The following is a 13,129-nucleotide window of genomic DNA, read 5'->3' on the forward strand; positions in this document are numbered from 1 at the left end:
TTATCTCACTTTGATGGCCTTCTCCACCAACATCAATAGAAAATGAGATTATTTTATCAAAAATAATTGTGAGCTCTAGGTCAACCGTTCAAAACTCTATGGTCAAGGCAATGGTGATGTTTGTTAATAATTCTCAACTCCTTGAGTCCCTTTCATAATACAGTACCTTTCAAATATGCGTTCACCAATTCATATTACAATAAGGCCTGCATAATATAACTTAAAAACCAAAACCGAAAAAAAAAAAAAGAAAGAGAAAAAAATGAAGAAGTTGATGCTTTAATTTTACACTTGTTTGAACAGTGTAATTTAACTTGCAATTCATAGGAGACGCTTTATGTTCCCTTCAAAGTTCCAATAGCAAAGGACTTTGGAAACTGGAATGCTCTAGCATTTCATTTTTTCTATATCAGTCCTGCAGTATATTAGTTTGCAAAGGTTCACTTGAATCATGAGAAGCATGAGGCAACCCATGCAAGTCTATTTTGTGCTCTACTTTTTGTGTTGTATATTCTCCATCTTTGTAATCACAACAGCAGTAGACACAATTGTTGTAACTCAGTCAATAAGAGACGGTCAGACTTTAGTTTCATCGGGTGGGAATTTTGAGCTGGGATTCTTTAGCCCAGTTAATTCCAAAAGTTGGTATATAGGAATATGGTACAAGAAGATATCTACAATGACAGTGGTATGGGTTGCCAACAGAGATACCCCTCTTAACAATACAACAGGAGGTTTCAAACTTCTGGACCATGGAATTCTTGTCCTTATCGATGAAGCTAACAATGTCATTTGGTCTTCCAATTCATCAAAAGCAGCAAGCAACCCAGTTGCGCAGCTTCTGGATACAGGAAACTTTATAGTGAGAGATGGAAATGGTGATGCAGAAAATATAATTTGGCAGAGTTTTGATCACCCAACTGATACGTTTCTGCCCGGTATGAAGTACGGATTTAGTTTGAGAACTGGCTTGAGTCTAGTGTTGACATCATGGAAGAGCTCTGACGACCCTTCAGGAGGTGATTATACTAATCAGCTTGATCCAAATGGATTACCACAGTTTCTTCTTAGGGAGGGACCAACAGTCTTATTCCGGACAGGACCATGGAATGGTCTACATTTCAGTGGTATGCCTAATTTGCAACCCAACCCAATTTATAAATATGAATATGTTTCCAATCCCGTGGAGACTTACTATACTTATCAGCTTATTAATGACTCGGTTGTTTCAAGGATGGTTTTAACTCCTGATGGCAAATTTCAGCGGCTTATATGGATTGATAGAACACAGAGTTGGAGCCTCTACTTAACGGCACAAGTGGATGGCTGTGACAGGTACGCACTATGTGGTGCATATGGTAGTTGCAACATCAACAACTCCCCAGCTTGTGAGTGTTTGACAGGATTTGTGCCAAAATATCCTAAAGATTGGAATGAGGCTGATTGGTCACATGGATGTGTACCGAAGACACCTTTAAATTGTGGGGCTGGTGAGGGCTTTCTAAAATACTCTGGAATTAAATTGCCAGACACAAGGCAGTCCTGGTATAACAGGACCATGGACCTTGATGAATGCAGGGATGTGTGCTTGAAGAATTGCACCTGTACAGCTTATTCTAGTTTGGACATCACCGGAGGAGGAAGTGGTTGCATATTTTGGTTTGGAGAACTGATTGATATAAGAGTGTACACTGAATATGGGCAAGACATTTTCATTAGGATGGCTGCCTCTGAATTACGTAAGCTTCATTTTTCATAGTCTTAAATATATTTTGTTTTGAGTCAATTTGTAAATGAGGCCAATTGAAATATAAGCATATGGAAACAGAAGGAACAATTAGAAATTAATCCATATGTGAGTAAATGATAAAGTGATTTGAGAAAATTATTTTCCATAATGCTAATGCTAATTTCTTATATTGAATTGATGATTGCAGCGGCATATAGAAGCTCGAAAAGAAAGAAACAAGCGAGGATCATTGTTATTGCTTTATTATCATTTGGAATGGCTCTCCTTGGCCTATGCTTGATGCTATATGTCTTGAAGAAGAAGCCTAAAAGAGAAGGTGACACATTTAAAAAATACCAAAATCAGGTTTGAGCAGTGAAAAATTGTATCAAAAGGAAGGATAACTAATCTGACAACCACAATCCCAAATCAATCCTATTTCATATTTTGATTCTAATTTCTTGTCCAACCTTATCTTGGCAATCATTTATAGGATGTTTTTGTTTTCTTTACCATGTCTCGGATCAATCAGTCATTGACTGGAATAATCTACCTCATAAGTGTTCCACGGGTTTTTAAAATTTCAACATTCCTAAAATAAATGTATTCCTTCCTTAGTTCATATGTGCTCCATTCTTTGCAGGAATTATTTTAGACAATCCGGGACCAATACAAGACTTCACCACTGGAAGTGAGAATGACGATTTAGAGCTACCATTATTCAGATTTGCCACAATAGCTTATGCCACAGATAACTTTTCAGTTAAAAATGTGCTTGGAAAAGGCGGCTTTGGACAGGTTTACAAGGTATCTAAATAGAAAGACTGCTATACAGTTCCATAAATATGGTCGGTACTATACACTCTACATGGAAGCAATTTCAGGCACCAAAATAGTATTTCTGCCCATGAATTTAGTTCCTATTCTGTAGTTTTGTTGATAACTTCTGCTTGGTAAAGCAAACTATATTATTGAACTTACCTAATATTTCAGTAGCAGTTTGCTTTCTGAATGAAATATTAACTTATGAGTCTGTTAATGTGAAATTTACAAGACATTCTGTGCATTTGGTGCATGTACAAGTATTGGTAATTAACTAAAAAGATGACTTCTTTTAAAGAAATATGAAATTAATGTCTACACAAACTATTTTTTTTATTCTATTGTTCATAAAGTCATCTAGGTGGGGGTTATAAATAGTCTTTTCTGCATATAGAACTTTTTCAGACATTTATAAATATGAATGCATACATACAAGCAATATATGTATGTATGTAATAACCCTTATAGCTGAACGTTTTTGACTGATGCAAATTAATAATGATATACAGGGCATACTAACAGAGGGACAAGAAAATAAAGAAATAGCTGTTAAGAGGCTCTCAGCATATTCAAGACAAGGACTCCACGAATTCAAAAATGAAGTTTTGAGCATTTCCAAGCTTCAGCATCGTAACCTTGTGAAGATTTTAGGATGTTGCATTCAAGAAGAAGAAAGAATGTTGATATATGAATACATGCCCAACAAAAGCTTGGACTCCTTTATTTTTGGTTTGGGTCCATCAAAATCTTAGCTTATTTAGACTATAAATTTATCTAGATTAGCTTTTAAGTTCTGCAACTTCTGGTTGAATTAATGTTTAGACCAATCATAGTTTTGTAGATCTTCATGATGGAAATTGCATCAAATAGCATTTTTCCTTACTGTTTCACTTGAACCAATATTTCTATACAGATTGTGGTCCTAGTTTTTGCTTTGATTGTTACCTTTGCAGACACTTGAAATTACTCGTACAGAATGTCCGTGTTAGCAACGTTATTTGATTTTAGGTTCAATGAATATTTAAATAATTGACAACCCCAGCTTGAATTAACTTTGATGTTAAACTTGCAGATCCAAATCGAAGCATATTAATAGATTGGTCTAAGCGCTTCCGCATTATCAATGGGATTGCTCGGGGGCTACTTTATCTTCATCAAGATTCTAGATTGAGGATTATTCATAGAGATCTAAAAGCTAGCAATATTTTATTGGACCATGAGATGAATCCAAAGATTGCTGACTTTGGCATGGCTAGAATTTTTGGAGGAGATGAAATTGAAGCAAAAACAAGTAGAGTGGTTGGAACATAGTAAGAATCTCCATATATTGTAATTGCAACAGCTATCCATAAACATGTTCATTTAATGAATAATTTTCTGCAGTGGTTACATGCCTCCAGAGTACGCAATTGATGGACTCTTTTCAGTAAAATCTGATGTATATAGCTTTGGTGTTTTGGTATTAGAGATAGTGAGTGGTAAGAGAAATAGAGGATTCTGTCATCCAGACCACAATCTTAACCTTCTTGGACATGTAAGTAATGTCAACCAATATAATCCCTTCTAGTTTTGTTTTTTTTTTATTTTCTGTTTCAAATTTTCAGATGAGTGATTTTGGCCATATTTTGCTAACATTTAGGGTTTCAATATAATCTCTTTTCCCCTTGAACTTCTATTTACAAGTGATCTAAATTCTCAGGCATGGAGACTATATAAGGAGGACAGACAATTGGAACTAATTGATAAATTAGAAAATGAATCGTGCAACCCAAATGAAGTGTTAAGATCAATTCATGTTGGTCTATTATGTGTACAACAATGTCCAGAATATAGACCGACTATGTCTACAGTGGTTTTGATGTTGAGTAGTGAAACTGCACTGCCTGAGCCTAAAGAGCCTGGTTTTCACACTGGAAGGTATCTATCAAAAATGGATTCTTCACCAGTCAAGCAAGAAGGATCTTCAACAAATGGACTAACAATTACATTACCAGCAGCTCGATAAAGTATTTGCCTATAAACATGTTTCAATGTATTTATGGAGATTTGGAGTGTACTATATACAATGGTATATAATTCCAATTTTCACAATTTGAGGATCAAACCAAAATTATGGCTTTAGTGACTCATATAGTATTGTTCATATAATTTATGTATGCGTTTAGCGGGTGAAAGTATGTTTAATGATTGGAACTTCTGTACTTGATTCCCAATTATCAAATTTTACATTTCAGATTATAAAAGAAAACATTGTTTACTGTGCTTAGTTGGGAAAATGTTATTTTTCTAAATGAAAATCTGTACTACAGAAACAACTTTGCATTATCTTATGGAAAAATTTCAATGCATTGATTTCCATTGAAGCTAAAGAAAAGCATTGAGCCTAAAATATGCTAGATGGTGTGAATGATAGTAGATACCTACTAGCTTCTGAGCATAGTCTCACGCCCATGTTTAGAGGTTCTTTTATTTTTTTAGGTAAAAGTTAATAATTTGCTTCTATTATAATTTAAAAGTATATATATTTTTCAAACAAATAAAAATAATAAACTTTAGAGATAAGTCATAACTGTAATATTTGTTTTAACGTGAAGGGGAAAAAAATTCTAAATTTTAAAAGTTCTCTTTTTAAATTCAAAATAAAATTTGTTATTTGACATTTATGACCTTATTTCTAAATGAGATTACCTTTATTAATGAGAATATTTTCGAAACACATAAAAGTCTAGTTAAAAGAGAAGAATCTTCTTATATATAATCTATACTAGTATACTACTATTTAAGAAACTTTTCCTGTTTGAGTTCTTTATTATTTTTTTTAATTCAAAAATGTCATTATATCCTTAAACAGTAAAGACAAAACTAAAGAACAATATAGTAAAAATACATCTCTAACTTCCATTAAATCATTTCTTACCTAAAAGAGTGATTTTTTAGTTTAGTTCGTGTACATGAACTTAAAAAAAAAAAAAAAAAACTAGATGTCTCTCTCAGTTTTTTTTCTCACGCGTTCTCTAATCTTCTTCCTCTCTCGCGTTCTTAAGAAGAGAAGAATTTGAATTTGATCTAAATCCATCCTGGATTTCAAGTCTCAAATCTATTGATTTCAACTCCCCTCACTAACCGTGGAATTTGGGAAATCCTCCCACAACGCTCGCGTCTTCTCTGCCTCAAGCTGCGACAACAACGTTAAAGCCGTAACCACCATGGTGTTTAGGTTTGTCTCTCTTAGCCTATCTAAGTTCGCATTAACTCTCCCGTCCTCTCAGCCTGTCCATCTCTTTTCTCCTTATATTCCAAATTTGCTATAATAAAATATCAATGGAATTTTGGGTTATACGTGGGTTTGTCTGTATTTCTGTTTTTATTTGTATTTGGGTTGTGTGGGTTTCATTTGGATTTTTCTATGTGGGTCTGTATCTACTGGTAAGTATTGGTTGGTTTAGTTTTGTTAAGAAATTGCTTGAGTTATTTTATTTTATTTTATTTTATTTTAGAGTTTCAAGTTGGTCTAATTGAAATGCAATGAATTGTTCGATGAAATGCCTCCGTGAGCTATGTATTTTAATGCATGAGTTTTTAGTTTGAGAATTTAAGCTACTTTGATGTACATAGATTACAAGGAGAACATCCAAGTCCAAGAGAAATTGGGAACTAATTTTTTCAAAGATCTGTTATGAAGTGACTTTCATGTCTTTGCTGTTTTCAATATTTATCTATATAGTCTGTGTTTGGATTAGCTTTTTGTTGAAATATGGCAAAATTATACAGTTAAAACTAGAGTGAAGCTTTAGAATACTTTACATAAGTAAATCTATATCTATATAATAATTAATAGTCAAAATGTTTGACTTTTTGTTGACTACTCCTTATTGTGCCATGTGGCTACATAAATTTATGTCACATTTCTACATCTTAAAACACCCAACAAAAGTGCCTTATATGAACCGTTTCAATGCTATTCTTAAATACAGTTGGTTTTTCAGTTGCCTTACTTAAAGATACGAGAGGTGCTACGTCCACAACATTTTTACAACATTTTTACAACAAATCATAGGTGGTTAGTTGTTATTGGTTCAAATTTGAACCTAACACTAAGATTACTTTTTTGATCCAACAATAACAACCAGTAACATCCTGCCACTTAGGATTTGTTGTAAAAATGTTGTGAAAATGTTGTGAACATATCATTTCTGTAAAGATACAACGTTTTGTCTTAGTAGTCACATAATATGTAATAAACAGTTTTTTCTGATCTCTCTCATTATCTATACTCTTCTCTCTCTCTCTCTCTCTCTCTCTCTCTCTCTCTCTCCTTCACTAACATTTATTTCCTGTGGACACTTTTGAGTTAGTTTTTCCAAATAAGTGTTCCTCTATCCACTGAACAATCTCAAAACCAGGACTTCTTGCCAAGTACCAAATCCAGTTCAAAGGTCTCCACTTCTCATTTTACCGCGCTTTTTTACCCTTCTGAATTCTAATCATTCTAGAAAAAATATCTCATAAAATAAAATATCAAATTATGCCCATACAAAATCCAAACCAACGGCAGCGGATACAATTTAGAGACATTTTTTTTTCTTTTCCCTTGGCTTTTTTCTCTCACTACCGTTTCTACTTTTGCAGTCTCTATTGGTAGTGATCTGCAAATCTTTTCAAAAAAGCATATACAAATTTGCCCCCCAAACTCTCCCTATAATTTTTTTTTTAAGATAAGATTCCCATCCTATAAAGTGATAAACTTTGTGTATCCCACAAAAAAAATTAAATTAAATTAAATGGGCATTCAAAAAAAACTAGGATGGATACAAATTTTTTTTGAACAATTATCGCAAAAAAAGGGGCTTTAGTTTTGCCTCTTCGTTAGAGACTTGGAGTTGACCATGAAAGGAGACTCATTTATTGCCCTCTCTCTCTGGCTCCTTAGTGTTCGACATCTAGACTCACTATTCAGTTTGGTTTTTCTTTCCTTCTTCTTCTTCTTCTTCTTCGTCCATACTTCTTTGTCCTTTTTACAGTTTTTTACTTATGAATCTCTAAGTCCATGGTTTCTTTTTACACGTTACAATTTGTTGGATTGCTCTAACTCCTACCACGTGTGTGGCTTATGTGTTCTGGCCACCATCTATCACCGACTTCAATATATTTGCTATTTTATTTGTTAATTTTACCATTTCATTAGTTTTTTTTAGGACAATAACATTTCATTCGTTTCTTTCCGGTTTCCAAAATGTGAATTTTGACACTTGATGTGGTTTTCTTTGTTTGCTTGCAAAACCCTTCTTGCTATTTATATCATCATTTTTTGCTCTTTACTCTACTCTTTTTTTGGGACCAACTTATTTTTACGCCCATCTATCATCAAAATAATTTTAATTATCTACTACGAGTTCCAGTTAACTTAATTGGTAAAATTTTTGATAGTTGAATAAAAGATCTGTGGTAAGTTTAAACGTTACTACTGAGTTTGGATTAATTTATACCTCACTTTTGTCATAGCATTTAAAAGAAAATGGTTCGAGTTGCAAGGTTAGTAGCATGTTGTAATTATTTTTAAAAAAATAAAAAACATATTATTAATAACCTCACTCTTTTTTAAGCATAAAAAATTAAAAAAATCAGTAATAAAGAAATTTAAATTAAATTACGTTTTACTTATGTCTATTAAAAAAAAATTCAGTATAAAACCATTAATTAGATCATTTCTACACTATTATTAATATACATTACTCAGATTTACCTCTCTCTCTCTTTATAATTATGACAGGTATTCATTTGATTGAAAGACCATAGTTTTCATTATTATTTATTTTTATATAGAATTGAAAGACCATAGTTTAGCTTAAGATTTTCTAATTTTCATTCTTTTGATATTTGATATACTAATGATACACCTTATATTGAAGATTTGCTTTCTTCAAGTACTGTACTTTGTGAAATCATATCAACTGCAATTTCATTATCTAATTCATTACTATTCAATGATGTTACTCTACTTCTACCTTTGCATTGTGAATATGTGAAAGCAGCCACGGCTGTACAAATACTTAAAATCGTTTTTTGTTCAATGAATTCAATAATGTTTTGGTACATATCCTGAAGGCTTCATTTCTAAACTTTTTAAATAACTCAACAAAATTTGGATTAAAGAGGAGTAATTGGAAAAAAAAAAAACTAGAGCGTTTAGTAATAGTAATACTAATTATGGTTGGTTTTCATATGAGCTGCTACATCAATATTTCTTTTTTAGTTTTATTTCATCTATGAAGTGCATATGTAGCAATATAAAAATCTATAGGTAATTAATTGCATCAGTTATCTTGTGAATTCCTAATATGACTTTTCTTAGTATTCTCTCCTGCTCTAGGGTAGGAGTTCTCTCTCTCGTGTATACGAGTCTCTTCTTCCCTTAGTTTCTGCTAAGGGTTTGATTCTTTCCTTTGTTTTGGTCTTTGCCCTTACTGCATTATGGCGGATGATGTGATACATAGTATGGAGAATATGAAGTTGACTACGGAGGAGGAAGAAGTTATTGCTATTTCAGATGAAGGAAGGCAGGAGGAGATTGAGAGTTGTTCTCAAAGTTTGATTGGGAAGTTTCTCACTTGTAAGACTTTTAATAAGAGGGCTGCTCAGAGTACACTGAAGAGAGCGTGGGGTTTAGAGAATAAAGTCTAGGTGGTGGAAGTTGGAGCAAACCTCTTTCAATTCAAGTTTCACAATGAATTTGATATGGAGAGGGTTCTGAGAGATGGGCCATGGACGTTTGATAATCAGGTTTTATTGTTAATCAGGTGGCAATCTGGGATGACTGCAAGCAATGTCAGGTTTGAATCAGCCTCCTTTTGGGTGCAAATTTGGGGGGCCCCGTTTGATATGGTTTCTCTGAAAGTTGCAGAAGAGATTGGTAGCCGTCTAGGGGTTATGGAGGAAGTGGAGAAGAGGCAGAAAAAGGATGCGCCAAACTTTTTTATGAGAGTAAAGGTTGCACTCCCTATATCCAAGCCTATTCGGAGAGGGGCTTTTTTGGCTGGATCGAGTGGACAGAGGACATAGGTAACGTTTAAGTATGAAAGGCTAGCCCTCTTTTTCCATCATTGTGGGTTGCTTGGACATGATCTTAAACATTGTGCTCAGTACTTTGTATTAACTAAGAATAAGGGGGAGGTAGCATGCCAATATGGGGAGTGGATGAAGGCATCGGGAATTTGTGTCCGTTCACCAAGTCGTAGAGGTCAAGCTCGAGAGGTGGATGATCAGAGGTCTGATGAGAGGAGTGCTAAGTCACAATGGGAGAAGGTGATGGTAGGGGTGAGGGATGACGGCGGTAGGGATGAAACAGAGGCTAGGGTTGGCGTTGACAAACGTGTTGATGGCGATAGCATGAATATCGGGATTGGTCCAAAAATTTCGGTGCATGGTTCCGTGGATCATGGAGAGAGGGATACGGAGAGGGATGACATGGATGAAAGCACGTTGGGTGATGCAATAGGTAGTCCTAGTGTGGATGGGCCAGGGGTTCTAGATGGGCTTAAAAATGAGTGTGGAAATATCAGGCCTCAGGGACTTGACAAGCAACGTACCTGGACTAGATTGACCCGTAAGAATTATGGGCCTTTGGAGTTAATAAAGGAGGGTGCAAAATCAGTGTTGGGCAAAAGAATAAACCAAGAACAGCAGCAAGTAAGTCTGGGCAGTAGTGATGAGCATGCAGAGAAGAGGTTTAAAACTGGGGAGGTTTTTACATCAATTGAAGCGGCGAGGGTGGTTGAACACCCTTGCCGAACACAATGAAACTACTAAGTTGGAACTGCCAAGGGCTTGGGAACCCTTGGACAGTACGAAGCCTCCACAATTTAGTGAAGGATCAAGCTCCCACTGTATGTTTCCTTATGGAAACAAGAATTGATAGAGAAGGTTTTATGCATTTTTGTCGAGACTTAGCTTAGCCGAATAAATTGATTATTAAGAAGCCTGATTCTGGTGGAAGGTTAGCATTGATTTGGAAAGAGGAGGTTCGGTTAGAGGTGATTAACTATACAAACAATCATGTCTTGGCGAAAGTGGTAGAGGATGATGGTTTTCAATGGTTTTTAACAGGATTTTATGGTTGGCTGGAAACAAATCAAAAGCACAAATCCTGGTCTCTTTTAAGGCATATCTCTTTGTTGGTGAATGGTCCATGGTGCTGTGTTGGTGATTTTAATGCATTTTTACACTCGTCGGAGAAGTTGAGTATTCACCCGCCACTAGTAAAACAGATGGAGGAGTTTGGGGCTGCTTTGGAGGCTTGTCAGTTGATGGATTTGGGATTTCATGGATATAAATTTACTTGGAATAACAAGCGTACAGGTGCAGCAAATACTAGAGAAAGACTTGATCGAGTGGTTGCGAATAAGGAGTGGACTGATATGTTTTCGGCAAGCACTGTGTCTCATAAATTCTCACATGCTTCAGACCACTTGCCAATATTTTTACAAACCAGGAGGGATAACAGGTTTCATGGGAGGATTGCACGGGGTTTTAAATTTGAAGAAGTGTGGTTGTTAGATGAGGATTGTGAGAAGGTGGTTGGAGATGCATGGGACCGAATGGGGTGTGGAGGTTTGTCAATGGCCAGTGTTAATGCAAAAATAAAGCAATGTGGGGATGATTTACATGCGTGGGGTTCATCTAGGACAAATCCTCAGGTGTCCGAAATTAAAAGATTAAAGAAGGTGCTTGAGAGGTTAAATGAAAGTGATCAAAATGAGGAAACCGAGTGTCGACTTTGTAGCCAGTAAACAGCTTGATGATCTTCTTCTTAAGCAAGAAATTTTTTGGGCACAACGCTCTCGGTTGTCTTGGCTAAAGTCTGGGGATAAAAACACTAAATTTTTTCACTTAAAGGCTTCGCAACGGCGTCGGAGGAATTTTATAGAGGGCATTAAAAATTCTGAAGGGGTGTGGGTTGATGAGATTGAGGATGTAGCGGAGGTGGCAGTCCACTATTTTGAAAATATATTTTCTTCAGGTGGAGGTGACCAGATGGATGAATGTCTTAATGTCGTCAATCACAAGATGTCTTCGATATGCTTCATATTTTATCCAGTGAGTTTAGTGCTGATGAGGTAAAGTTGGCGGTGTTTCAAATGGGACCAACTAAAGCGCCTGGACCGGATGGTATGAATGCCCTTTTTTATCAAAAATTTTGGCATATTGTTGGTAATGATGTGACTAATGCTGTTTTGGAATTTTTGAATACTAATAATATGTTGCCTGAAATAAATTACACCCATATTGTGCTCATTCCTAAGGTGAAGTCTCCGTAAAAAATGTCGATTTTAGACCTATTAGCTCGTGCAACGTTATTTATAAAATTATTTCTAAGGTATCAAGCAACGTATTGAAAGCCGATCTTGCCCCAATTAATTTCACCTACTTAAAGTGCTTTTGTTCCGGGACGATTGATAACTGATAATGTGCTTGTGGCCTATGAAACTTTGCATGCCATGCATGGCAGGAAATAGGGTAAAAAAGGTTCTCTTGCATTAAAGCTGGATATTAGCAAAGCGTATGACAGGGTTGAGTGGTCTTTTTTGAAAGGAATGATGATAAAATTGGGCTTTCCTCAAGGATGGGTTGACCGGATTATGAGTTGTGTCACTACTTCCTCTTTCTCTGTCCGTATTAATGGCAAGGCATATGGTAATTTTAGGCCCACTAGAGGGATTCGCCAGGGTGATCCCTTATCCCCCTATTTATTTCTGATCTGTGCTGAGGCCTTTACATCTTTGTTGGCTAGGGAGGAGGAGAACGGTCGACTTCATGGCGTGTCCATTAGTCAAAATGCCCCCACCATTTCCCACTTGCTTTTTGCTGATGACTCTCTTCTGTTTTGTCAAACTACACAGGAGGAAGTGCATGTGATCTCTAAAGTCTTAGAATTGTATGGTGTGGCTTCTGGCCAATGCATCAATTTAGAAAAGTCCTCCGTGTTTTTTAGTAGCAATACAATAGAGGTGCAAAGAGGTTGGATAACCGCTGCATTGGGAGTGAAGGAGGTGGACAAATTTGAATCCTATCTGGGATTACCCACATTGATTGGCAGATCAAAATATCAAGCTTTCTCTTTTCTCAAAGAGAGGGTTTGGAAGAAGATTCAGGGGTGGAAAGGGAAGTTGTTATCTAAAGCTGGGAAGGAAGTCCTCATCAAAGCTGTGGCTCAATCAATTCCTACATATACGATGGGAGTTTTCCAACTTCCAGAAAAACTTTGTCATGAATTAAATATGATGTGTGCGAGGTTTTGGTGGGGTCAATGTGGGGATGATAAGAAAATTCATTGGAAGAGTTGGGATTCACTTGTTCAGCCAAAAAAGGAGGGAGGTATGGGTTTTAGAGACATTTGAAGTTTTAATCTAGCGATGTTGGCAAAGCAAGGGTGGAGAATGTTGACTGATCACAACTCTCTTCTCTATCGATGCTTTAAGGCTAAATATTTCCCTCGTTGCACCTTTTTGGAGGCGGTTGATCATCCACACAGCTCCTATGTTTGGAAGAGCTTAATTGCAACTCAGCCGATTTTGAGAAAAG

At 35.8% G+C, this 13,129-nt stretch overlaps 1 protein-coding gene across 1 annotated transcript; it reads left to right on the forward strand.

Annotated features, from left to right (window-relative positions):
* Positions 1-308: 308 nt before the first annotated feature.
* On the forward strand, positions 309-4,714 carry LOC142639238 (G-type lectin S-receptor-like serine/threonine-protein kinase At4g27290). The gene is made up of 7 exons (XM_075813378.1): positions 309-1,739; positions 1,938-2,066; positions 2,373-2,536; positions 3,061-3,280; positions 3,624-3,861; positions 3,935-4,085; positions 4,251-4,714. Exons 1-7 carry the CDS (start codon positions 452-454, stop codon positions 4,554-4,556), a joined length of 2,496 nt encoding a protein of 831 aa, XP_075669493.1. The 5' UTR covers positions 309-451; the 3' UTR covers positions 4,557-4,714.
* The last annotated feature ends 8,415 nt before the right edge of the window (positions 4,715-13,129 follow it).

The sequence above is a fragment of the Castanea sativa genome, chromosome 6, assembly GCF_040712315.1.
Source record: "Castanea sativa cultivar Marrone di Chiusa Pesio chromosome 6, ASM4071231v1".
Lineage (NCBI taxonomy): Eukaryota > Viridiplantae > Streptophyta > Magnoliopsida > Fagales > Fagaceae > Castanea > Castanea sativa.